General features: G+C 46.3%; 1 protein-coding gene across 3 annotated transcripts; it reads right to left on the reverse strand.

The window, feature by feature from the left end:
- Positions 1–353: 353 nt before the first annotated feature.
- Positions 354–27,644, reverse strand: slx4 (SLX4 structure-specific endonuclease subunit homolog (S. cerevisiae)). Of its 3 annotated transcripts, none has more exons than XM_070900817.1 (15): positions 27,557–27,644; positions 24,893–25,334; positions 23,771–24,058; positions 21,829–22,003; positions 21,273–21,494; positions 20,148–20,365; positions 18,855–19,177; positions 15,527–15,779; positions 14,908–14,996; positions 14,536–14,682; positions 12,918–13,087; positions 10,096–12,623; positions 8,768–8,870; positions 6,546–7,004; positions 354–1,829 (listed from the first exon to the last, which is right to left on the reverse strand). In XM_070900817.1, exons 2-15 carry the CDS (start codon positions 25,254–25,256, stop codon positions 1,460–1,462), a joined length of 5,709 nt encoding a protein of 1,902 aa, XP_070756918.1. In that variant the 5' UTR covers positions 25,257–25,334; positions 27,557–27,644; the 3' UTR covers positions 354–1,459. The 3 variants fall into 3 exon arrangements, with proteins under 3 accessions (XP_070756918.1, XP_070756920.1, XP_070756919.1); XM_070900819.1 differs by lacking the exon at positions 27,557–27,644 and adding an exon at positions 27,109–27,261; XM_070900818.1 differs by lacking the exon at positions 27,557–27,644 and adding an exon at positions 26,831–26,941.

Raw genomic sequence — 27,644 nt, forward strand, 5'->3', positions numbered from 1 at the left:
ATTCTGGACGACTAAATGCAGCACAATATGCTTCTCCGCAGCGTATGCGCAGAACGCGTCCGGGTCGTCGTCAGCAACGTTGTCACCAGTTGACCTCCCATGGTTCGGGAAATTCTCTGGTCTGGCACTGGTCAAGTCCCAAGGGTGCCGGACCACAGAGGTCCAACTGTAGTAGAATACTTTCTCACTGGATCATAGAGCCAGCAAATCCGTTTCCCTTGCCCTGTACCAATTTAATAATAGATTGTGGTGAGTTACTATACACAACACTTTAAAGGGCGTTTGTCCATCTGGGCGTTACCTATACTCCAGGTGCACTTGGGACACAGTTGACGAAGGAAACGTCACACTGATTAAAGGTGCATTTCTATTTCTTAAAAAGCAAGCTTTTGTTTATTTTTTTTAAAAAAACAAGCAGTTCAAATCTGCTTAACATATAACATCTATATTTAAATAGTAACATCAAGACAAGCCACAAGCATTAAATGGAACTCTTGGTCCACTGCAGGATAGGACACCAGCACATACCAATAGTTCCATACACAACACACACACAGCTATTAACATTCTGGGTAAAGTACCTGTATATCTGTTTCAGCTCCTGGTGACCAAGACTGCGACTGCTTAGCAAAACTTACTTCTCTGAAGATTAAGTCCATTGTTGGTACAAGAGAGTCAGTATAACTGAGACTGCGCACATCCAACAGTCTAAACACCCATTCTCGCTCTTTTTTCAATTACATGTGTACAAAGTTTTGAACAATTTCTTGTACAATTATATACAAAATAGGGTTATTTTGAACTAGATTGCCACGCCTGGGTTGGAGGTATTAAAAGGGAGTCAATTGCAGGGGATAAGTGTTTTGATTATATTGGATTGATTCCAATGAGGACGGCCCTCCGATCAGAGAGTGATTCAAAAACAGCGACAGACCAGCAGAGCTGAGAAGTGGGTCAGCACCATTTATCAAGGAGCTGCCAGCGTGTAGTGGGCACATTTTGATTACAATGACACCCAAAAATAGCCTCGTTCTTGCAGGCAAGTGTCCTTGCAGCCATTTCATTAATTTTACAGTTTGTTTTTCAACATAATTCAAAGTGTAAAGTACAGACCGTCGACTGGAGTTTGGCGGAAAGTGAGAATGCTGTCAATCTCCACAGCTCGGTGTGACATGATGACAGTCCCGTCACAAACAGTGCTGGCTTCCAAGATGCTCCTAAACTGCTGAAGCAGGGCTGCAGTTACTGAAATATTCGACAGGGGGAACCGCATTACCTTACTGCACGGCACTTAACACTGATGTACCAAAAGCTCCTGAATTAAAACATATTGTGGTACTAAAATGCTCTCGCCTGAATGTGTAATCTCACTATTTTCTAATACAAGATTTTCTAATACGGATGGAGAGGGCAGTAGCATTTCTGGCAGCACACAGGAGTGGAATGTTTTCCCCGGCACTTACCTCTTCCCACGGCACTGATTCAGTTTTCCCTTACGCCGTTTACCACCGCCCTGCTTTCTCCGTCCCAACATCTCCTTCCTCGCTCGAGCTGTGGTAAACGTAATGCACTGAGCATCAAGAAAATCCAGCAATTTCCCTTTGGAAACAGTTATCCCATTGTCCTTAAGCTGCTGATGGAGGTCGGACAGCTCAAAGGGCTTGTACTGCAGGATGTTATTGTACAGAACTGGGTTTGACCGAATGTACTGTCTTATGGCCTCCGCTGTATCTGCCTCGCGCACAACTGCCTGTGATGGAGTGATTCCATTATCCTCCTCATCGTCCGAATCGGTGGTAAAGGCATTGTCACAGTCACCGGCTGACAGCCTGAAAGAGGGAAAGAGATGGATAGGGTTTGTTCATACAATCCTGGCAAGCAGTCTGTCATCAAATTTTTTTTAATTTTATTTTTTTTAATTGCCTCGGTAAGCAAGGTTGTCAGTTTTCCAAAGATATCTACTGAGACAGATTTACACTGTGTTACCTGCAGGGAGTTCGAAGGGCCCGTGTCGACTGATTTGAATTAGTAATGGGAAAGAGGTAATGCACGGTTTGTTGATGTGAAGCAGTACGGCAACGTAACCAGGCAGAACTTCCACATTTTACATAAGAACATAGGGAATAGGAACAGGAGTAGGCCATACGGCCCCTCGAGCCTGCCCCGCCATTCAATACGATCAAGGCTGATCTGATCCTGGCCTCAACTCCACTTTCCTGCCCACTCCCCATAACCCTTGACTCCCCTATCATTCAAAATTCTGTCCATCTCCACCTTAAATATATTCAATGACTTTGGAAAACATAGAAATTTACAGCGCAGAAGGAAGCCATTTCAGCCCATCGTGTCCGCGCCGGCCGACAAAGAGCTGCACGGCCCTCGGTCGATTACATTGAAATCAATGAACAATGAACAATGGCGGAAAGGTAAAGAACAGCCAGCCCAACCAGTCCGCCCCATACAACTGCAACACCCCTTATACTGAAACATTCTACACTCCACCCCAACCGGAGCCATGTGATCTCCTGGGAGAGGCAAAAACCAGATAAAAACCCAGGCCAATTGGGGAAAATAAAATCTGGGAAAATTCCTCTCCGACCCATCCAGGCGAACAAAACTAGTCCAGGAGATCACCCTGGCCGTATTCGATCCCCTGCAGTACTTACCATTATATCTGTGCCAGCCAACAAGAGGTTATCCAGTCTAATCCCAATTACCAGCTCTAGGTCCGTAACCCTGCAGGTTACGGCACTTTAAGCGCCCATTCAAGCACCTTTAAAAGTGGTGAGGGTTTCTGCATCCACCACCCTTCCAGGAAGTGAATTCCAGACACCCACAACCCTCTGTGTGAAGAAGCCTCCCCTCAAATCTCCTCTGAACCTTCCACCAGCCACCTTGAAACTATGCTCCTTTGTAATTGACCCCTCCACCAATGGAAATAAGCCCATTGCTATCCACTATGTCCAGGCCCCTCAAAATTCTGTACACCTCAATGAGGTCTCCTCTCAACCTCCTCTGTTCCAATGAGAACAAACCCAGCCTATTCAATCTGTCCTCATAGCTAAGATTCTCCATTCCAGGCAGCATTCTAGTAAATTTCCTCTGCACCCTCTAGTGCAATCACGTCCTTTCTATAATACGGTGAACAGAACTGTACGCAGTACTCCAGCGGCCTAACCAGAGTATTATACATAATTCAGTCAGATTCAAGTTAGTTATGGATAAGGACAAGGATAACCCTAAATGAAGGAATAAAATCCCAAATTGGGGAAAAGCTAACTTTGCTAAGTTGAGACATTGGACTGGAAACAGCTACTTGTGGGTAAATCAGTGTCGGAACAGTGGGAGGCATTCAAGGAGGAGATCCGGAGGGCTCAGGCCGAACATGTGCCCTTAAAGAAAAAGGGTGGGAATAACAATTCTAGAGCCGCCTGGATGTCTAGAGACTTACAGGGGAGGATAAAGAAAAAAAGGGAAGCTTATGTCATATACCGACGGCTAAATACTGTAGAATCTTTGGAGGAATTTAGAAAGTTCAGAGGTAAAATTAAAAAGGATATTAGGAAATTCTAAGAGAGAGCATCAAAAATTCTTGGCAAGTAAAATCAAGGAACACCCAAAGATGTTCTATAAATATATTAAGAGCAAGAGGATAACTAAAGAAAGGGTATGGCCTATTAGAGACCATGAGGGTAATCTGTGTGTGGAGGCAGAAGATGTGGGTATGGTTCTTAATGAATACTTTGCGTCTGTTTTCACAAAGGAAAGGGGCAATGCAGATACTGCAATCGAGGAGGAGTGTGAAATTCTGGATGAAATAAACATAGGGAGAGAGGAAGTATTAAAGGGTTTAACAGCTTTGAAAGTGGATAAGTCCCCAGGCTCGGATGAAATGCATCCCAAGCTGTTGAGCGAAGTAAAAGAGAAAATAGCAGAGGCCTCGATCATCATTTTCCAGTCCTCTTTGGATTTAGGTATGGTGCTAATGTGTTACCCTTGTTTAAGAAGGAAGAAAGGGTTAGGCCGAGTAATTACAGTCCTGTCAGCCTAACCTCAGTGGTGGGAAAATTAGAAAAAATCCTGAAGAACAAGATAAATCTACGTTTGGAAAGGCAAGGATTAATCAGGGACAGTTAGCACGGATTTGTTAAGGGAAGGTCGTGTCTGACTAACCTGATTACATTTTTTTGAGGAGGTGACCAGGAGGCTCGATGAGGGTAGTGTGTACGATGTAGTGTATATGGACTTTAGCAAAACTTTTGATAAGGTCCCACATGGTAGACTGGTCACGAAGGTTAAAGCCCATGGGATCCAGGGCAAAGTGACAAGTTGGATCTAAAATTGGCTTAGAGGTAGGAAGCAAAGGGTAATAGAAACATAGAAAATAGGTGCAGGAGTAGGCCATTCGGCTCTTCTAGCCTGCACCGCCATTCAATGAGTTCATGGCTGAACATGCAACTTCAGTACCCCATTCCTGCTTTCTCACCATACTCCTTGATCCCCTTAGTAGTAAGGACTACATCTAACTCTTTTTTGAATATATTTAGTGAATTGGCCTCAACAACTTTCTGTGGTAGAGAATTCCACAGGTTCACCACTCTCTGGGTGAAGAAGTTCCTCCTCATCTCGGTCCTAAATGGCTTACCCCTTATCCTTAGACTGTGACCCCTGGTTCTGGACTTCCCCAACATTGGGAACATTCTTCCTGCATCTAACCTGTCTAAACCCATCAGAATTTTAAACGTTTCTATGAGGTCCCCTCATTCTTCTGAACTCCAGTGAATACAAGCCCAGTTGATCCAGTCTTTCTTGATAGGTCAGTCCTGCCATCCCGGGAATCAGTTGATGGATGTTTTTGTGACTGGAAGGATGTTTCCAGTGGGGTTCCGCAGGGCTCAGTACTAGGTCCCTTGCTTTTTGTGGTATACATCAATGATCTAGATTTGAATATATTCATGGACTGCAGGAGGATATCAATCTACTGGTCAGGTGGGCAGAGCAGTGGCAAATGGAATTTAATTTGAAGAAGTGTGAGGTGATGCACTTTGGGAGGGCTAAAAAGGAAAGGGAATACACATTAAGCGGTAGGCCACTTAAAAGTGTAGATGAAGAAAGGGACCTTGGAGTGCTTGTCCACAGATCCCTGAAAGCAGCAGGCCAGGTGGATAAGAAGGCATACGGAATGCTTGCCTTTATTGGCCGAGGCATAGAATACAAGAGGCGGGGGGGGGGTGGTTATGCTTAAATTGTTACCAAGCTGCAGGATGGTGTTGGGAAAGAGAGTTAGGGCAGATGCTCAAGTTACTTTGTGCATCTTAGTTCTTCAAAGACATGCTTTTTCCTTAGATCATAGCGAATGGAATGTTGGCCTTCATTGCGAGAGGGATGGAGTACAAAAGCAGGGAGGTCCTTCTGCAACTGTATAGGGTATTGGTGAGGCCGCACCTGGAGTACTGCGTGCAGTTTTGGTCGCCTTACTTAAGGAAGGATATACTAGCTTTGGAGGGGTACAGAGACGATTCACTAGGCTGATTCCGGAGATGAGGGGGTTACCTTATGATGATAGATTGAGTAGACTGGGTCTTTACTCGTTGGAGTTCAGAAGGATGACGGGTGATCTTATAGAAACATTTAAAATCATGAAAGGGATAGACAAGATAGAGGCAGAGAGGTTGTTTCCACTGGTCGGGGAGACTAGAACTAGGGGGCACAGCCTCAAAATATGGGGGAGCCAATTTAAAATCGAGTTGAGAAGGAATTTCTTCTCCCAGATGGTTGTGAATCTGTGGAATTCTCTGCCCAAGGAAGCAGTTGAGGCTAGCTCATTGAATGTATTCAAATCACAGATAGATAGATTTTTAACTAATAAGGGAATTAAGGGTTACGGGGAGCGGGCGGGGAAGTGGAGCTGAGTCCACGGCCAGATCAGCCGTGATCTTGTTAAATGGTGGAGCAGGCTCGAGGGGCTAGATGGCCTACTCCTGTTCCTAATTCTTATGTTCTTATGTTCTTATGACCAACAATAAGTCCTCGGAACAACAGGGAGAATCACAAGGGCAATGTTCCGTGATCTTTCCTGAGTCACCTAAGCTTGCTCCTTGCTTGTTTCAATCAATGAGAGGGTGAAAATGAACCCCCGGTTTTCAGGCGTAAACTGAGGAACAAAGTTACTGAAACCTGCCCGGGATCTCCAGAACGCTACAGAGTAGCTGGACTCTTTGTCATACCATCAAAGTTTAAATAATATTGCCCACAGTGAGGGAGGGTGTATATTTTGGCCAACCTGCATTCAAAACAGATTACAGGAAAACAAGTGTTTAGTAGAAAGGTCTAAACAGCGTTGCTTAGTAAAGTGAGGGGTTTGGTCCCAGTTGAAGGTCACATCTGCGGGCCTGAGCTAGCCCCAAAGATAACTCACCATTTTATTTCTTTCACCACACTCATTTTTACTACTTACTAATTTTCACTCCTTTCAAGTGAATTGATGTGTTTGAGGTAATTTGGCTTTTCCTTTCTCTCACTGCACTCAGTTTTAACTGACCCACCTTTGTGATCCAAAGGAGCTGTCGCTCCCTGCTGAGGAGAACGAGGATCCCTGGGATGAGGAGAGCTGATTGGCCGCATCAGCAGCAGCTTTCGACGGTGACTCAGCTTCCAGCCCGAGTGATTCCAGAACTTGGCTTTTCCCTTTCCTTTTCGAAGTGGCCTTGAGACGACCTTTCGAGGGGGGTTTGCTCGTTTCTGCTGAAACAGACTGGGACTGTTTTTTGGAATGGCCTTTTGGCTGTTCTGTTGCGGATGGAACAGGCTGTGAGCGGTTTACGATGCCCGCCTTTGGTTTGCTCCTTTTAACTGGGGCTGGTTTTCGGATGCAAGGCTGTGAAGATGATACTTGCTGCTCAGAGCGGGAGTGGTACTCGGGCTGAGCAAGCCGATGGGTATATTGGTAAATCTCTTTCAATTTCAGAATCATTTTTCGCTTTGGCAGAGGTCGAACACCAAACCTGGAACAGGGCAAAACAGCTAGATAAGACAGATTTTCTAGACTATATTACTCAGCATATTTTATACTGTAGCTATGATTCTCCAACTCACGCTCTCTGCGACTGTGGCCTCATCAGATCACCCTCAAGGTCCAATCAAGAACCAATCTGTGTGGTAGTGAAAGGATGGCACCACTAGGTTGATGCCACTCGATGAATTCTGATTTAAAAGATTCTGCACCAACACCCCAATCATTTCAGTGCAGTGGTCCCTTCAATAAGAGGAAGGTAGCTTGGCCAAAAATGAAACTCCGATTCTTGTATCGAGTCGCACAGAATGTACAGCACAGAAACAGGCCATTCAGCCCAAATGGTCCATGCCGGTGTTTATGCTCCACACAAGCCTCCTCCCACCCCTCTTCATCTCATCATAGGTGGTCCCTCGAATGAGGATGACTTGCTTCACAGATGTTTCAATGGAGGACCCGATGTTCCAGTCCTGAACTCCAATTGAGGGGGTGGAAGATGTCTGTGTGTGGATTTTTGTAACGTGGGGTGACCGTTGCACACCAGCCATCGCACGGGCTTGACAGAGCTAGGTCTTGGTCCAGTGGCAAGAGTTAACCAAGACGACTGGAGACCTGCTCTGCTGCACGGACCTAGTGCGCACACACATCGCAGTGTGGGCTGGCCCGTGCTGCCCCGGGCCCTCGGCTCTTCTGGGTCCCGTACTCTCATCTGTCGCACCTCCACCACAATCTCACACCGCTCCTCCGCCTTATTCACTGCATCTCGCCACAAGCACACGCCACTCATCCGCTCCAACCTTCTCACTCCTCTGTACCTGAGCCCTGTCGATGTTCCTGCCCATGCTGCAAAACGGCGACCAGGGTTTTGATGACATCACCCAGTCCCATTGATGCAAGCTCTCCACTGCACGTGGACAAAGTACCAGAGGGCAGGAGATGCCTATGGTACTGTAGCCCAGCACTGAAGCTGTGGAGAAAACTGGCATAAAGAAGGGCATGTACCAATGAAATGCACCCTTTCTCAGAAACCCAATCCTTCAGCGAGTATCTCTATTATAAATATTCTGGTTAAAAGTGCCCTGGCTCAACGTGTTTAAGTGCACAGAATTTCAAAACTTTGGACAGGATGTTAAATCACCTTAGTGCACAGATTCTCGCGTTTTTTTTAAGCTCATGGTCTTGAACAGACCTTTTAACACAAACCTATTAGAATTGATCAACATTGAGCTGCCTACCCAAGGTGTTGATAAACCCAAGTGACAATGCACAGTAAGATCAGTCCATTTTCAGGGGCTACAAATGCTGTGGAAACAGACCTTGTTACCCCGTTTTTTTGACTCTGTGCATACCAGCACCTTTACCGTGCTGTGCTGAACCAGTCTGAATGCTGCCGTGGAGAGGTTGAGCACACCAATGCTAAATCATCTTGACTTTGGGGCAGAAAGCTACAGTTCCGAAATCATTCTCTACCCCAAAGGGCTGTGAATGCTGAATCGTCATCTCACCCTATCAGCAATAACCTTCTATTCCTTCCTTCCCCATGTGTTTATCTAGCCTCCCTTTATATGCATATATACTATTCTTCTCAACTATTCCTTGTGGTCGCGAGTTCCACATTCTCACCACTCTCTGGGTAAAGAAGTTTCTCCTGAATTCCTGATTGGATTTCTTAGTGAATTTATCACTTTATTCTTAAAAGTGTAATGTAGAAAAACTCTGCATTCGTCACACACTCAACCCCAACCATCCACTTACTTCCCCAGCTCCTTCTTTAGGCATGGTGTGGCCATTGCTGAATAAGGAGGCTCTGGGGTGATGGACAGCAATGGACGTTGAGCTTTCCTTCGGTTGACAGGCGCTGAAAAAAGATACAAATCAGTGAAGAATTTTAGATAAAAGGATGAAATAAGCTTAAAAATGCTACAAAAGATGAGTCCAATACTGAAGGGCGACTGGTATATTAAATGCAGAAAATTACAGGTTTTGGTTTAGTGCACGGGAATTAACATTTCAAAATCTTTGCACCTACCTCAACTTCTATTCTGCAGTTTAACTTCCAGCTTTCTCTGTGCCTACAGCTCATGTTATATACAGAGTCACATTTCATGTGGACTACAAAGAGGTAAAAAATTATACCGTTCTAAAGTTTAGCATCTACTGCTGTCATTAATACCAATATGTGATGGGGGGGAGGGGGCGGGGGAGAGAGAGAAATCACACCTTTAGGATCAAATGCATTTAATTTACTCCATCTATTATTTATATTTGTGGTATAAAAACGTATTCAGAAACATGTAAAAGAATAGTAACATCCAAAATTTTTTTGAGAGATTTAGGGGCCTATTTTCGGCTCCTCTGCGCTCCGTTTTTTGTCCCGCAGCGGCAGCAATGGCGGCGGTGAGGTGTTGTGGCCGGGCAGTCAGCCTCCAGCGCCCCGCGGCGATCCTCGGGTCCGGTTTAGCGGCTGCACGGAGCAGCGCCGCCCAGGAGAGCTGCGCCCGGTGTACAACGCCCCTGGTCGCGAGTTTTAACTCTTGCCCGACCCGTCCGCCCCGCAGCGCCCCCCGCAGTGACCGCCTGGGAAATCAGGGCGGTCCCACCATCCCGACAGCGGAGAGGTGAGTCATGGACTCCCGAGGTAAGTGCGATTGTTTTTTCTGTTAATGTTTTTGTGATTTGAGTTGTGGTGTAGGCAATGTTTTGGGAATGTTTTTGTGGCTTTTTTTAATTAAAAAGGTTCCCCCCACCCCACCCCCAGGCATCTGGTAGCGCTCCCGGCCTGGCTTTTTAGCTCGGGAGTTTCCCGGGCTAGCGCCCAGGAGAGGTGCACAACACCTCCCTTAGTGCTGCGCCCCCTGACTCAGGGCCCAGCTGCCCAATGTTACTAATTGAGGCGCAAACTGTTCCCAGGCACTAACTTTACCGCCCCGCTGCCATTACCGCCCCAAACACATCAAAGCCCAAAATACAGCTCTACTGAACTTCAAACCCCAAGAATAGGTCCAGACTCAGCTTACTGCAAGGAACCTAAAGCATGGGAGTTGGAAGGTAAAAACCTTCCTTGATTCAGATTGAATGCTTACCAGGAGTTCTCTGCTCTCCAACATATTGTCGAGAATCAGTGGCATCTTTCTGAAGGACAGGTAACTTTAGAGATAATTCAGGGAGGACTTCTGGAAACTCATCATCTTCATCCCAAAGTTTGGAATCAAAAAAACTGGGATGTTGTCTGCTCAGAAGGGTATCCTTGTCAGCTTTGCTGTTGTGATCTACTGCAGTAGATGGAAAGGACATCCTGGGCTTTGATCTTCCTGGGAGAGGTGTGCTATTTCTGTTCTCCGTGTCCGCCATAGGACACCGCTCATCCTTATTCTTCGCTTGCTTCATTGTTTTGTGAAGAAATGAGTCTTCATTATTAGAATTTTCCTCTTCGAGTTGAGGACTACCCTCGGAATTCCAACAGTCATTGTCATATGGCATTGGGGGGTCATCTTCACACTGAAAGCTATCTTCAGCTTGAGCTGTTGGTATCTCCTCATCAGTGTCTTCAATCTCCAGCACAGACCTGTCTGCTGCTTCCTTCTCTTCAGAGCAAAGTGAGACCGACAGTGCTCCTCCTGGTTGTGCTGAAGGGGAGTGGGTGATTGACGTGTCCGCACTTTCAAATTCGACAACACAATCAGAGGTGTGTGTGGGAGGAATCGGGGGCGAGAGCAGTGACTCACTCAATGACTGATTGACAGAAATCCTCTCTGCAAAACAATCTAACTCATTAATAAGGCTTATTTTTTCAGCAACTCTTAAAGCTTTCTTCAGTGGGCGAGTTGCCTCCATTTTTCCCTGTCCCACTCCATCGGATTTTAACACAGTAGCCTCCTGTTCTAGCGGCTTCTCAAACAACTTGTCCCTATTGACACTTTGGTTGTGCAGAAAGTGAGAGTTTGTTGTCAGTGTGGAGTGGCGACTGGTTATTGTTGAAGGCGGAGTGACCGGTACCAGCCACGAGTCCTCCGCAGTACGATCTTCAGTGCTCTGTTCACCATCACTGCTAAGCCGCAACATCGGCTCACTTTCACTATTCTTATCTTGGCTTGCATGGTCAGATACCTTTTTAGCAACACTGAATGGGGACAACTCTGAAATGCTATTGTTGTGCACCTCATCCAAACTCTTAGATGGAATTCCACAAACTCTGGAGTTTTTCTGTTCAGCATCGATCTTGGAGCTTGACATCATGTTGGACTTAATCCTAAGCAGTTCATCACGTGAACTTGGGTCCAATTCACCACCAGCACATTTAACGTTGCACAAAGGCATCAATTGTATGTTGTCAGAACAAGATCCTGACATTTTGTTTTCAATTATTTCCATTTCCTCATCAGAGTCTATGATCAACACAACATCATTGGCTTTATTCTCTGATGGAGACTGACTGGAATCAATGCTTATAGGTGATGTTGGATCGCAGCGTTGCACCTCACAGCTATTTTGGGACGGTCTCTCCAAACAAGGAGTACTTGTTGAAGAGGGTTTTGCTTTCGATGGCCATTCTCCTTGCAAGTATCTTGGAGATGTTTGAGCATCAAGTTCCTGAGGAACTCCAGGATCGTCACACTTTTTATCTTCCAAATTTAGTTGTTCGTTTGAAGCTGCTGAAGCATCTGACAATATTTCGGATGGATTCATATTGTGTTTAGATCCAAGGGATGAGATTACTGCCGAGATCAAAGACAGGTGATCCTGTGGGGTTGTCTCGTGTGTATCTGCTCCCAATGGTGACAGACCAACCACGGGCAGATCAGACAAACTCGGACAAGCAGAGGGACTTTCAATCTCACACGTGGGTGAAATTCTGTGAATGCTGCAATTGGCAGAGGAACTAAACACATGACTATTGTTTCCAGCAAAAGTCTTGTCTTCTTCAGAGAGACCAAAATCATGTTTTTCCTCAAATTTCAGATCTTGCTGAGATTCGAGTAATAAATCTGTTTCTGAGAAGAGACAATCATCGCTGGCATTTAAATTGAAATCGGGTTTAAGACTATGGTTCTGTGACTCTTCCATTTGGAATATTTTGACCTTGCAAGAGGGTTCTTGCATCTTGGACACTTCCAGAGGCTTTGAAAGACGTTGTGAATCAGTTACTGTTTCTCTTTCAGTTGTGTAAGACTCACAATTTCCAACCCTTTCACTTTCAGTTCTTAGTCCCTCCACAGTCTGCTCACTTTCTCCACATGCATCGGTCTCTCCTCCAGTTTCCACACTGCTGGCCTTCTTATCCAGTTCCTCGTTCTCCTGAATCTTATTAAGGGAGATTCTCACAATTTTTCTCTGCGTTGCAGCAAACTCATAAAGCTCTTCTAATTCCGCATCGTCAACCTTCTCATCAACCTTCTCTTCATCCTCATACTCTGCAGGTGTGATGTCCGAGGCAGACTCCTCAGCTTCGTCCGTCCACATGGACCTTAGAAGGTCCTGGAGGTTGTCTTCTCTATCTCCATACTTTCCATCTTCCATTTCAGTGAAAGGCTCATTTTCCAAACCATCTCCCTCGGGCTCAGCTTCCACTGACCAGGCTTCGCACATCTCTACCAACTCCCTCACAGCAAACCTGCTCAATACAGAGAAAGACATCAATCCACCTCATCATTCTGAAAAGGGCAAAGTACCCGGCAACAATAAAGTTCTTTCAAATAGAATTCTCATTTAAACTTAGGTCAATGTTGGTCCAGGGCTTGACTGTGTCAAATCACTCAAACCCTCGGACACTTTGGAAGCTTCTATCCATTTCGTAAGTTAAAGTTATTTTAAGATGTCCTTTAGAATCAAATTTAAAAAGTTACGAATTAGTAGGGCAACACTTCAATGTTCAAGCCCGATCTCAGTACTACATAACAACACTAACCTCTTAGCAAGCGCGTGGAGCTCGGACAGCTCAGTGGGTACTATGGAGATACCAGCAGTGTACAGGTAGCCAAGGAACGTGCAAACTGCCTCTGGTGTAACCTCAGGCAGCAAGAGTCTGCGAGTCCCGACAGCTCCATCCTCTTCCACCACGAATCCTTCATCGTGCACCTGCAGAACAGCAAGTCACCAAACTCAAGGTGTGATCCGAGTTGACAGAACAAGAGGACGGGAAACGACAAAGAATTGCAATAAGCTCCGCGGGTTACCCTTCAGGAGAGCACATAACTGATCTACGATGTCAAAAGCAAAATACTGCAGATGCTGGAATCTGGAATTAAAACAGAAAATGCTGGAAATCTCAGCGGGTCAGGCAGCACCTGTGGAGAGAAACAGAGTTAACGTTTCAGGTCGATGACCCTTCGTCAAAACAGGCAAATGTTCAAAATGTAACAGATTCTTAAGGAAGTGCAGAGACACTGAAAGGGGGAGGGGAGGAAAGGACAAAAGGGAAGGTCTGTGATAGGGTGGAAGGCAGGAGAGATTAGAGAGACAAAAGGGATGGGCCAAATTGAAATGGTGATGGCAGAAGTTAGGAAACAAAAGATGAGTCTAGATGGAGTGTGAATGGCTATTATGTGCTGGTTGTCAGATATCATTGTATGTTCACTGGATTAAATTTGGGTTAAGGGTTTTCATTCTGATGGATTCAATTGCCCCAATAACCGCTATGCAAGAAAGTGGCACAAGACAGGACAAAGTCATTGTGTGAATGTAGTATTGCATGATACACATCACTAACTATGGTTAAACTGCAGACCCAGGTTCAGTACACCTACCCCCGTTGCAACGTTATAACCAACATTACCATCCTCGACCAGGCCAACATCCCCAGCATTGAAGCACTGACCACACTCAATCAGCTCCGCTGGGCAGGCTACATAGTTCGCATGCCAGACACGAGACTCCCAAAGCAAGCGCTCTACTCAGAACTCCTTCACAGCAAATGAGTCAAAGGTGGGCAGAGGAAATGTTTCAACCCTGAAAAAGTGCAACATCCCCACCGACACCTGGGAGTCCCTGCCCAAAGACCGCCCTAAGTGGAGGAAGAGCATCCGGGAGAGCGCTGAGCACCTCGAGTCTCATCGCTGAGAGCATGCAGAAATCAAGCGCAGGCAGAAGGATCTTACGGCAAACCAGTCCCACCCACCCTTTTCCTCAACGACTATCTGTCCCACTTGTGACAGAGACTGTGGTTCGCGTATTGGACTGTTCAGCCACCTAAGAAATCACTTTTAGAATGGAAGCAGTCTTCCTCGATTCCGAGGGACTGCCTCTGATGATGATGATGATTTGTAACTAAGCATCTCTCTCGCACCCAATGAGGCCATACTCAGCTCGGTTGTGCTTGCAGTATGGTGACATTACACACCAGGAGCACCAAATGATGGAAGGCATTGCCCGATATGGAACACACGTCAGAGGCACAGCAGCTCCTCCCTGTTCTTGTGTGGTTCCTAGCCACGGAGGGGACGGGGGTGAAGAGATTGAAAAGGGAGGGGGGGGCATAATAAATAATTTCCACGCCCCATTTAACAGAACAAATCCTTATTACTCACAGTTTGCACGAGCTGTGGAGAGCGAGCATACAGAACAAATTGGTGAGCGTACACCACCTCACCATTGTCCGTCTGAAACTGCACATCACTCAGGTGGGGATTGTTCACCATCCCGCCAAGGTCTTCAGTCAGTTTCTTCAACTGTTGCTGAAATCAAAATGTACCAAATATTAAAAACAATTACAGGCGGTTAACAATTGTAACAATTACAATATCCCCCCAAAAAATCACCACCTTTCTGGAAATAATTCTCTGTCCGCAGTCTCTTTTGCAAGCTTCAAACCTTTGATTGAAAACCCCAGAGAGCTACTTACAGAAAGAATCAAAACTGCAGAAACAGGATGGGTTGGTAAATGAAAGGGGTTTGCTTACTTCATGGTGCAGACTATTTCCACAGCTTCTCTCGCCCCGTAATGGGACAAATCCACTTGGTGGAATGTCATCTGACAAAGACTCCCTCTCTGTGGGGTATAATGAGCAGATACAGTAAAACCTGGAACACTTTGAGTTACAGGAATGAGTGAAGATTTCACAGCTCAGTGGAGTGATAAACATGATAAACCTCTAGCTATTGCTACAACATTGAACATAAAGCAACATTGTTCCAAAACATATTTTAATAACACATTAAAAAAATTCAATGGTACCAGAAATTAATCTAGAAAAAAAATTTATACCAAGATATTAAAAGCATCTGCCAATAAAAACTATTACTGTTCAATTTAGAGAAAGCTGACTTAACAGATTTCAGATCAGAATAATTACTGTTTTATTAAGCATTAATTCAGAATGGCAAGAGTAATTTAATTCTAAAATCTCTACAAATATCCACACAGGGATACCACTGCCTGTACAATTATTCACTCCCACAATTATAATTGATATCCTTTCTGCATTCTTAAACGCAACTGAATTTTTCCAAAAATGATTGTGTAACTATCCATGTCATGCAACAGTCCAGAGCTTTTCAGTGTATAAAGTTTGCACATACCGTTTGTTCCTGTTACGACATTGCCTTGCTCACTCTTCGCCCCATAATTCCACTGAGTCAACGTCATTCCCTCGCCGGCTAAATCCATCAAATCGAAGAAGGTCTGATCCGGCTGGGTCCTGGCCATGGGCACCTCCTCGGCCCCAGTCTCACTTACATCGGTCAGCTCTGAGGCGGGTCTTGTAAGGGCATTTGTGACCATCGGCGAAGATAACTTTCGTTCCATGCAAGCTGGAAATTCCTGATCTTGCCCCTTCAACAAAACATCTGCAGCATGATTTTTAAACATTTACAGGGCGATGGGGAGTGGGATTAATTGGATATCTCTACCAAAGAGCTGGCACAGACACGATGGGCCGAATGGCCTTCTTCTGTCCAGTATCATTCTATGGTTAATGATAGAAATTTACAGCACAGAAGGAGGAAATTCGTCCTATCGTGTCCGTGCCAGCTGACAAAGAGCTATCCAGCCAAATCCCACTCTCCAGCTCTTGGTCCGCAGCCCGGTAGGTTACGGCACTTTAAGTGAACATCCAAGTACTTTTTAAATGAAATGAGGGTTTCTGTCTCGATCACCCTTTCAGGCAGTGAGTTCCAGACCCCTACCACCCTCTGGTTGAAAACTTTCGCCATCAAATCCCCTCTAAACCTCTCCCCAATTGAATGGGGAGAAATTACATGCTGCGGTGCAGAGGGACCTGGAGGTCCTTGTGCATGAATCCCAAAAAGTTAGTTTGCAGGTGCAGCAGGTAATCAGGAAGGCGAATGGAATGTTGGCCTTCATTGCGAGAGGGATAATGTACAAAAGCAGGGAGGTCCTGCTGCAACTGTACAGGGTATTGGTGAGGCCGCACCTGGAGTACTGCGTGCAGTTTTGGTCACCTTACTTAAGGAAGGATATACTAGCTTTGGAGGGGGTACAGAGACGATTCACTAGGCTGATTCCGGAGATGAGGGGGGTTACCTTATGATGATAGATTGAGTAGACTGGGTCTTTACTCGTTGGAGTTCAGAAGGATGAGGGGTGATCTTATAGAAACATTTAAAATAATGAAAGGGATAGACAAGATGGAGGCAGAGAGGTTGTTTCCACTGGTCAGGGAGACTAGAACTAGGGGGCACATCCTCAAAATACGGGGGAGTCAATTTAAAACTGAGTTGAGAAGGAATTTCTTCTCCCAGAGGGTTGTGAATCCGTGGAATTCTTTGCCCAAGGAAGCAGTTGAGGCTAGCTCATTGAATGTATTCAAATCACAGATAGATAGATTTTTAACCAATAAGGGAATTAAGGGTTACGGGGAGCGGGCGGGTAAGTGGAGCTGAGTCAGCCATGATCTTTTTGAATGGCGGAGCAGGCTCGAGGGGCTAGATGGCCTACTCCTGTTCCTAATTCTTATGTTCTTATGTAAATCAATGTCCCCTGGTTGTTGACCCCTCTGCTAATGGAAATTGGTCCTTCCTACCACTCTATCTAGACCCCTCATAATTTTATACCCCTTAGCCTCCTCTGTTCCAGAGATAACAACCGCAACCTATCCAATCTTTCCTCATAGCTAATTTTCTGCATTCCAGGCAACATCCTTGTAAATCTCCTCTGTACCCTTTCTAGTGCAATCACATCTTTCCTGTAATGTGATGACCAGAACTGCACGCAGTACTCCAGCTGTGGCCTAATTCGTGTTTTATACAGTTCAAGCATAACCTCCCTGCTCTTGTATTCTATGCCTCGGCTAATAAAGGCAAGTATCTCGTATGCCTTCTTAACCACCTTATCCACCTATCCTGCTACCTTCAGGGATCTGTGGACCTGCACTCCAAGGTCCCTTTGATCCTCTACACTTCTCAGTGTCCCACCATTTAATGTGTATTCCCTTGCCTTGTTAACCCTCCCCGAATGCATTACCTCACACTTCCCTGGATTGAATTCCATTTGCCACTGTTCTGCCCACCACCAGTTGATTGATATCTTCCTGCAGTCCGCAGCTTTCTTCTGCATTTTCAACCACACAGCCAATTTTAGTATCATCTGCAAACTTCTTAATCATACCCCCTATATTCAAGTCAAAATCATTGATGTATATCACAAAAAGCAAAGGACCTAGTACTGAGCCCTGTGGAACCCCCTGGATACAGCCTTCCAGTCACAAAAACATCCATCAACCATAACCCTTTGCTTCCTGCCTCTGAGCCAATTTTGGATCCAACTTGCCACTTTACCCTGGATCCCATGGGCTTTTACTTCGTGACCAGTCTACCATGTGGGACCTTATCAAAAGCCTTGCTAAAATCCATATACACTACATCATACGCACTGCCCTCATCAACCCTCCTGGTTACCTCCTCAAAAATTTCAATCAAGTTAGTGCGAGGAAGTATTTCCTTAAGGATGCTAGTCTACAAAATACAGAGCTGATCCTGTGAATTACCCACCCACTATTTCCATTGTTTGTGGCTATTGTTTAAGTGTCCTCTCCCATCTGCGGTTCCCAAGAGCTCTCTGCTACTTGATAGAGTAACAATGTTCTGCCACTAGAGCAGCTCATCATACCTGGCAAAATAAATTACACACAACTGCAAAATGCCCCGGGTCACAGACAATGACCCATCAATACTGCACTAATTAGGGTATTAGTAACCTGGTTAATTTGGACATTATTTATTCTTTCTGAAGTATAAAAGTATTACTGTACATCGTGCTTCAGTTTTAATGGATGGCGTTATCAATGGATGGTAGATTGAAGACAGGCAGAATCTGCCAATCCAGAAACTTAATTTTCATGGATATTTCTCAAAACAATTAAAGGAGTTTATCCATTACATTTATGTTTAAAATTGCACTCAAATAGTTTTTGTCACATTTTTTTATGCTGCACATTTTCATACAACTGTAAATAAACATATTAAATGCATGCAGTGCAAATTACAGCAATGCAAGGAGAGTGTGCAGCACAGCACAAGACTACATTTAAGCACCTTGGGACGTTTTACTACATTAAAGGCACCACATAAATGCAAGTTGTTAATCTGGTAAACATTATTGTTGTAACTGTATATCCGTGAGGTCCTGTAACTCTGCAAGAGTAAATTATCCAAAAGCTTCCAGAACATAGGGGACCAGACCCACTTCCAGAAACTGCCGCAAAATTGTTCAGGTTGTATAAAATTCTTGAAATTGTAAGAGATAAGGTGAAATGAGGAGGCAGCAGATATGTTCGTAATGGGGGGGGTGGGGGAACAAGATTTTTTTTTAAACATAGTTAATAAAACCTGCAGTTATCCTCTCCTGATTAATCCTCCTGAATTTTGCATCCTTCATAAATCGCCTCACCTGCTGTGGTTTCCATGGTATTATAGGAGGGACCAAGTCAGTTGTATAGAAGAGTGCGGAGTCACAATCGCTGGCTCTGGATAAGGCACTGCGACACCAGAGGCTATCGTGCCCGCTTGTCCCTGGGCCCACGTACCAGACGTGCCGCAGCACTCCACCCACACAGAGCGCACTTGCAGGCAGTGGAGGGGTGCTACATACATCCACTTCCACTGATAGCAGCAGCGCCAACCTGTCGTGGACCTGTTTGAGCGCTATCTCGGGGTCCTGCACCAATAACAACGGGGGACGGGCGTCCTTCCTCTTCTTCCGACCTCTCTTGTCTAAAACCGGGAAAAAATCCAGCATTTCAATAAAATATTTGTACAAGACCTCAATGATAAAATCGCTGTAACACTGCAACAACAACTTGTATTTATATAGCACTTTAAACGTAGTAAAACGACCCAAGTCGCTTCACAGGAGTATTTTAAGACAAAACAAATAAATTTGACACCGAGCCACACAAGAAATTATGGCAGATGACTAAAAGTTTGGTCAAAGAAGTAGCGTCTTAAAAGAGGAAAGAGAGAGGTAGAGAGGCGGAGAGGTTTAGGGAGGGAGTTCCAGAGCTTGGGGCCCAGGCAGCTGAAGGCACGGCCACCAATGGTGGAGTGATTATAATCAGGGATGCTCAGGAGGACAAAATTAGAGGAGCGCAGACATCTCGGGGGGTTGTGAGGCTGAAGGAGATTACAGAGATAGGGAGGGCCGAGGCCATAGAGAGATTTGTAACCAAGGATGAGAATTTTGAAATCGAGGCGTTGCTTAACCAGGAGCCAATGTAGGTCAGCGAGCACAGGGGTGATGGGTGAGCGGGACTTGGTGCGAGTTAGGACACGGGCAGCCGAGTTTTAGATCACCTCAACAGGAGAATATGCTTTGAAACTACAAATGAATTTACAAAATACACACAAAGTACAAAGGCCTAAACCTCTGAGGAATGTCACATGGCATCACAGAAATGATAGAAAATACAACACATTTATAATTTCAACAGTGGCTTCTTTCTGTTAGTTATTTTCTGTTAAAACATTTTAATGTCTCACTGGACAGAACCAATGTGTCCTGAAAGTACTCACTGACTCACAAAAGGAACTTGCATTTCAAAATGCAACTCGTGCAATGCACAGATACTTGCCTTGGTGGAATAATAAATAATAATCCACCTATATTCAGACTGATGCAGAAGTCACAGTCCAGGGGAGAATTCAGGACTGGGTTAAACCGATAGCCTAACAGTTTAACTCTTACCTGCTGCCGCTGCCATTTTAGTGAGGTTGAAGATATTGGCTGGGTGGGCTGTGCTTTGCTTCGCCTGTTCCCGTCTCTCCTGTTCCAACAAAGATGCAGATAACGCCATAGCAACCATGGTATCCTCGTCCACTGGCTGCTGGCTGGTGGTCTTGCATTTCTTTGAGGGCACTTTTTCTCTTGTTGAACCTTTTCGCTTTAACTGACCTGGCTGAAGGCTGACATTCAGAATCGACAAGGGAGAGAGTTTAAGTTCACACAGACATTTTCATACAAAGGTGAAAGTGCAAGCCAATACACTCACAGGAGACATCCTTTTACTCACCATGACAAAATATGGTTCATTTGCAATACATGGGAGCTAGTCAATAACCCTGATCTTGCAACAGATTCTCGGTGTTAACCCTTACTGGGTCACATCAGCAAGTCTTGAGTAAAGCGGGTGATGGGTGAACGGGACTTGATGTGAGTTAGGACACGGGCTGCTGAGTTTTGGATGACCTCAAGTTTGTGTAGGATAGAATGTGGGAGGCCAGCCAGGAGTACATTGGAATAGTCAAGTCTAGGGGTAACAAAGGCACGGATGAGGGTTTCAGCAGCGGATGAGCTGAGGCAAGGACAGAGATGGGCGAGGTTACGGAGCTGGAAATAGGCGGTCTTCGTTATGCTGCGGATATATGGTCGGAAGCTCATTTCAGGGTCAAATATGACACCAAGGTTGCGAACAGTCTGGTTCAACCTCAGACAGAGGTTGGGTAGAGGGATGGAGTCAGTGGCTAGGGAACGGAGTTTGTGGCAGGGACCGAAAACAATGGCATTCGGTCGTCCCGATATTGAATTGGAGAAAATTTCAGCTCATCCGGAACTGGATGTCGGATGAGGAACTCGGGTGATTACGTCACACAAAAGCATCAACTTCTGAAACCTGTTACTTTTACCGTGGATATGTAACAACGAGCAGAGACACTGCGAGATATCAACACTGGGTGACAAAGGGGACAGACACAACTGAACGTTAAGGCAAGTGGGAAAGGCAGGACTGAGCCCAGCGTGGGTGCAGTGCTAGGACCACTATGTAGATAAGGAATGCGAACAGAATCAACTCGAGCGGTTTGTTTCACTCACCTCGTCGAGTAAGCTGAGCTTTCCGGCGGCTGCGAGTTCTGTCTCTGAACTGCCTCCAGCAATAACCTCGGCGGAACCTCCATTTCAATCGCACAGCGCTTGAGGTGAATTGCTCGGCTCTTGAAGGTTTTAAAATGTTTCCCGCAGATTGGACATTCAGGAACTGAAGGTACGCTCAAAGAGACGGCTGTAGCTGCTCTCTGCTCTCCTTCATCTAAACACCTGCGAGAAAGAAGTGAATGCAATTGACGTAGAACATACAGGCCATTCGGCCCAACCAGTCTGTGCTGGTGTCTATACTACACACAAGCGGGGATAGCGGTTCAGGTAGCTTCTTTCTTTGACCCGTGTTTCCCCTTCCCTCACGACAAGAACTTGAACCAATATTAATAAAAGTCACATAAAATGGTTATGTACGAGCTTCAGTTACTTAAAACCAAACAAAAGAACATCTGGAAGGTTGGTCCGTGTGAAACGAGTGCAACAGAATGATTGAACACAATGTTAATAACACGATATTGAAAAAGGCTGGGTGCTGTGTCCAGGCATCTCTCACCTGTTGATGTGCTGTGTGCGCCGAGCAGAGTTCATGTTCGAAAGATCCTTCTGACAGATTACACAAAAAAAGAGCCCGTTGTCTTCGAGGGTATAGGCACTGGCCGCTCTCATCTCCTGTTCTATCGTCCAGGCCAAGGATGCATCGCTGTGTGCAGTCTGCTGGCAGTCTTCAGCTGTAGACAACAACAACTTGTATTTATATAGCGCCTTTAACGTAGTGAGACGTCCCAAGGCGCTTTACAGGAGGATTATGAGATTAAAAAATTGACACCAAGCCGCAGAAGGAGAAATTAGCGCAGGTGACCAAAAGCTTGGCCAAAGAGGTCAGTTTTAAGGAGCGTCTTGAAGGAGGAAAGAGAGTTAGAGAGGCGGAGAGGTTTAGCGAGGGAATTCCAGAGCTTGGGGCCCAGGCAACAGAAGGCACGGCCACCGATAGTTGAGCGATTATAATCAGGGATGCTCAAGAGGGCAGAATTAGAGGAGCGCAGACATCTTGGGGGGGGGGGGGGGGGGGGTTGTGGGGCTGGAGGAGATTACGGAGGGGCGAGGCCATGGAGGGATTTGAAAATAAGGATGAGAATTTTGAAATCGAGACATTGTTTAACCGGGAGCCAATGTAGGTCAGCGAGCACAGGGGTGATGGGTGAGCGGGACTTGGTGCGAGTTAGGACACGAGTTTTGGATCACCTCTAGTTTATAAACGGGCATCGTCATATTTAACTCTACGCTATAAGTGTCATAATAGCCAAGAGTTTGTTGACAAAAAGCAGAGAATCATTAGATGACTGGAAGCATTTCAGTGCCTCTCATGCACTCAGGGTTAAGATGGCACTATAAACTCCAAGGCTAAGCTCAAGCGTCTTAAACCAAGCTATTTAAGACACCTTCCAAACATGCTTTCTGGCACTTGTCGTGCTTTTTTCTGTTCCCCATCTCAGTTTTTCCATTCAAGTTCCTATTTTCCATTCCTACCAATGTGTCCTCACCACCGGTATTGTCCCTGCCAGGTGTTGCCTGTAGCTACATCATGTGACAGGAACGATTTGAAAAAAAATGCTTCCTCATTTAATAAGGAAATAATGTCCTACCAAAACACAGGTTAGGTTTTCTCAGGATACAGCATCAGTGGAAAATGCAGCAAATTAAGGCCAGGTATCACTAAAATGTTTGTAACCATGTATTAAAAGCATAGAAATGGGGGTGGCAAAGCCCAGCTCAAAGGCAACACAGGTCCCCACAGGAGCGGCGAACACAGGTTTGATCATCTGTGCCACTGAATGGCTGATCTCAGCTGTGGAGAGATACTGGGCCTGGGGAAACAAACACTGTACTGTTAATCACCTCATTAACCTCTGATGGTCAGCACATCGCCATTCAGAGTGGTCATACTACAACTTTAAATCAACTGCCCCCTTTTGGGAAGGGCACGAGAACCCACCAATTTAGAAATGAACTGGGAACTTTGCCAATCAAATTCAAATTCTGTTCCCGGGGGTGATGATGCACTCCAGTCCCTCCGGCACCCGTCTCTCGCGGAAGGCCATGAGCATACCGGTGGACCGCGTGCTCCATCTTCAGGAACACCCTGGCTCGGATGTAACCGCGGAAGAGAGGCAGGCAGTCGGGTTGAACGATCCCCTCGACCGCCCGCTGCCTGGACCGGCTGATGGCACCCTTGGCCAGGCCCAGGAGCAGTCCTACGAGGAGGCCCTCGGACCTAACCTCTCCCCTCCGCACAGGGTGCCCAAAGATCAGGAGCGTGGGACTGAAGTGCAGCCAGAAATTGAGGAGCAGCCCCTTCAAATAATGGCAGAGGGGCTCCAACCTCGCACATTGTGTATATACATGGAACACGGAATAGTGATTCCCAACACACATATCAAATTTAATACAAGTTATTTTTTGAACCAATAATAAAAGTGAATATTTGATAAACGAACCATCCTCCGTGAGAGTGAATGTTCCAGGAAGGGATGCTGTGGCTGACGGACTTTCTCTCCCACCGTTCCCTCGGTGCGAGCCCCAGAAGTCGGAAGCCTTGTTCTTCTCATCCTCTTGGATGGCAGGAGCCGGCAGAATTTTCACATTATTGCTGTGTCTCAAACGCTCAGGTTCCTTCCTTCTAAACTGCTGCATATTTCCCAAAACGCGTTCTTTCACACCCAGGCCTTTGCTGACAGATTTCTTCACAGTCGTTGAGCGACTGATGCTACCGGTCCGGGTCCCGCCTGAAATAAGAAGAGCCACATTTAACGGGCAGGCCCGCACCACTGGCACACAACCACATTCTTCGTGTTGTACTTTCTCAGAATCAATCAGCTCAACAAACATTTCACTGTGGTGATGATCAGTATTTGAATGCCACAAGATTTGGTGCAACAATCTAGACATTAACGGGAGTCAAATTCAGCTCTTTTTTTGTCAGTGAGCGAGATATGCGCTCTTCTTAAAACCAGTATTGCTTTCTCTCTCTTACTTTTCTTGGTCTTCTGTTCCACACATTATGGACTGTCCCTCTGACAGTGCAGTGCTCCCTCAGTACTGCCCCTCTGACAGTGCGGCGCTCCCTCAGTACTGCCCCTCCGACAGTGCAACACTCCCTCCTCACTTCCCCCCCTACAGTACAGCACTCCCTCAGTACTGCCGCTCTGACAGTGCAGAGCTCCCTCAGCACTGCACAGAAGTGTCAGACTAGATTATGTGCTCAAGTCTCTGGAGTAAGGATTGTACCTACAACTTTCTTAGTCAGGGGTGCGATTGTTATCACTGAGTCAAACTAACAGATAAGAGTAAATCTCCATCTACACTGTCAACTTCTGGACTATTCAGAAGTTAAATGCCAACGTGATAGCTAACATACAGAGGCATTAAGCTTCACCAGGCTAAATAGTCTTTGTTGATCACATTGTGCCCTAATTGTTTTTACAACTCAAAAATCAGGCCACCGACTTTCTATACATAATGGTTCATCAACCCAATAAACCGCTTGACAATTTGGGCTCATAAAAAGCTCGAGAAAGAGTTCATTTTCGATGTGCATTTTTTAATTTAGGAATACCTACCTGGTAAACCATCCTTAATCGCCACAGTCCGAGACAGCTGTGAAGCCTCAGGTTTTGACGGCGGAGGCTTAGCAACAGCCTCACAGGTTATGTGCACGGGGGTGCTGCAGTGAGGGGCTGGTAGATCGTGTGTCAGATGTTCAGTCCCCCCAGTCTGATGGTTCTCTGGTGTCCCATCGCTGTGGGCTTTGCTCTTGTTAATCCAGTTTGTCTCGTTGGTCGATGCTTGGCTTGCTTTTAGCTTTGACTTTGCTGCACAGGAAGTCGGGCGGTTCCAGCAGACAGATTTGTATTTCTTGCCTTCCACCGTGTACCTGGGCACTCTCTTGCAGAGCTCAACAAAATCATCGTCCGATTCATCCATCAGTGTTACATTACGAGGCGGGCATTAGAGATCAGTGGTGACCACAACTCAAACCCATCCTCTTTGTTTCACGATTGCCTGCGAGCGAGAGACCAAAGCACAAGACTCAATGCACTGAAATCAAAACTCATCCTCCCTCATCTAATTCATTCTCTCCCTGGACCTCACACCTTTGGAACGCTCGTGTCCCGCCCCCGGAGCTTTCCTTCTTTCTGCAATATGACGGGCATTTAAAACCCACTTTTGGCATCACTTAACGCGCATTGGAACGCATTGATATGGGGTCCAGAAGAGCCGAGGGCCCAGGGGCAGCACGGGCCCAGCCCACACTGCGATATGTGTGCACACTAGGTCCGTGCAGCAGAGCTAGTCTCCAGTCGTCCTGGTTACCCTTGCCACTGAACCAAAACCTAGCTCTGTCAAGCCCGTGTGGTGGCTGGTGTGCAATGGCCACCCCACGTTAAAAAAAACACGCACAGGCATCTTCCACCCCTGGAGTTCAGGACTGGAATATCGGGTCCTTCATTGAAACATCTGCAAACTCATCCCTTTTGGTGTGGAAGCAAGTCATCCTCATTTGAGGGACAGCCTATGATGGATGATTGGAACACAAGAACAGCAGGAGGCCAAACAGAACTCGAGCCTGTTCTGCCCTTCAATGAGACCATGGCTGATCTGTATCCTGACCAATTTTCCCCGTGGTCGCAGAGCGATCTGTCGATCCCACGCAGCTGGCTCAATGGTGTTCTAATAGCAAACAACGTGCGTGCGTGATCATTTGAATGGGCCCCGCACTCAAACAAAAATTAGCAGGAGCATTGATCTTAACTCCACCTACCTGCCTTTTTTATCCATATCCCTTGATACCCTTAACCAACAAAAATCTATTAATCTCCATTTAGAAATTTTCAATTGATCTCCAGCCTCAACAGCTTTTTGGGAGGGAGAGTTCCAGATTTCCACTACCCTTTGTGTGAAGAAGTGCTTCCTGACATCACCCCTGTGTCAGCCAGTGGCTCAGTGGGCAGCACCCTCACCTTGGAGTCAGAAGGTTGTGGGTTCAAGTCCCACTCCAGAGACTTGAGCACAAAAATCCAGGCTAACACTCCAGTGCAGTGCTGAGGGAACGCTGCACTGTCGGAAGTGCCATCTTTCAGATGAGACGTTATACCGAAGCCCCATTTGCTCTCTCAGATGCATGTAAAAGATCCCATGGCACTATTTGGAAGAAGAGCAGGGGAGTTATCCCCAGTGTTCGGGCCAATATTTATCCCTCAATCAACATCACAAAAACAGATAATGTGGTCATTATCACATTGCTGTTTATTGGAGCACAAATTGACTGCCGTATTTTCTACATTACAACAGTGACTAACACTTCATTGGCTGTAAAGTGTTTTGGAAGCGTCCTGAGGTTGTGAAAGGTGCTATACAAATGCAACTTTCTTCATTACCCGTGAACGGTCGTGCTCTAATTTTCAGGGTATGCTCCTTTATTCTGGACTCCCCCCATCTGAGGAAATAGTTTCTTTCTAATAAACTACCCTATCAATTCATTTAATCTTTTTAAATACCTCGACTAGATCACACCCCTTAATCTTTTAGATTCAAGGGAATACAAGTGTGCAGCCTGTCCTCACAATCTGACCCTGGTAGGCCCGGGACCACTCTGGTCAATCTGCGCTGCACCCCCTCCGACTATTTTAGTGTAAAACCATAAATCGAGTGCCCGCTTATTAACGGGGGGCAGTAAAACAGACAAAATAAACCAATTAAACTTTTGACATCAATGGATCAAATTAAAATTTGGTTGCCGGGGGTGATGATGCACTCCAGTCCCTCCGGCACCCACCTCTCACGGAAGGCCGCGAGCGTACCGGTGGACACCGCATGGTCCATCTCCAAGGACACCCTGGCCCGGATGTAACCGCGGAAGAGAGGGAGACAGTCAGGCTGAACGACCCCCTCGACCGCCCGCTGCCCGGACCGGCTGATGGCCCCTTTGGCCATGCCCAGGAGCATGTACCCGCTCCAAGGCCAAAGCCAGCCCGTCAGTCAGCTCGCTCCAAATAACAGAACATTACAAAACTGGGGCGGCGATCCCAGACCCGCTGCAGCTGACAGCCTGGGGGGGAGGGGGGGTGAGCGCTCACTCCCACAGCGGGGCCTGGGACTTGGGCACCGCACACCGGGCCTAACGGGTCCCGGGCTGGGCCGCGCCGCCTGTCCCGGGGGTCGGGTCCCCCCCTGTCCCCTGGCCGCGCAGTTACCCCCCCCAAGACCTGGAGCCCCAGATTTACCTCAGGCCGCGCCGCCTGGGATGATTTTTTTGCCCCTTTCCTCCCGCACCGGAAGTGGCCCCGCCGCCATTTTTCCTGTTGCCCGCAA

The sequence above is a fragment of the Pristiophorus japonicus genome, chromosome 15 (assembly GCF_044704955.1).
Source record: "Pristiophorus japonicus isolate sPriJap1 chromosome 15, sPriJap1.hap1, whole genome shotgun sequence".
Lineage (NCBI taxonomy): Eukaryota > Metazoa > Chordata > Chondrichthyes > Pristiophoridae > Pristiophorus > Pristiophorus japonicus.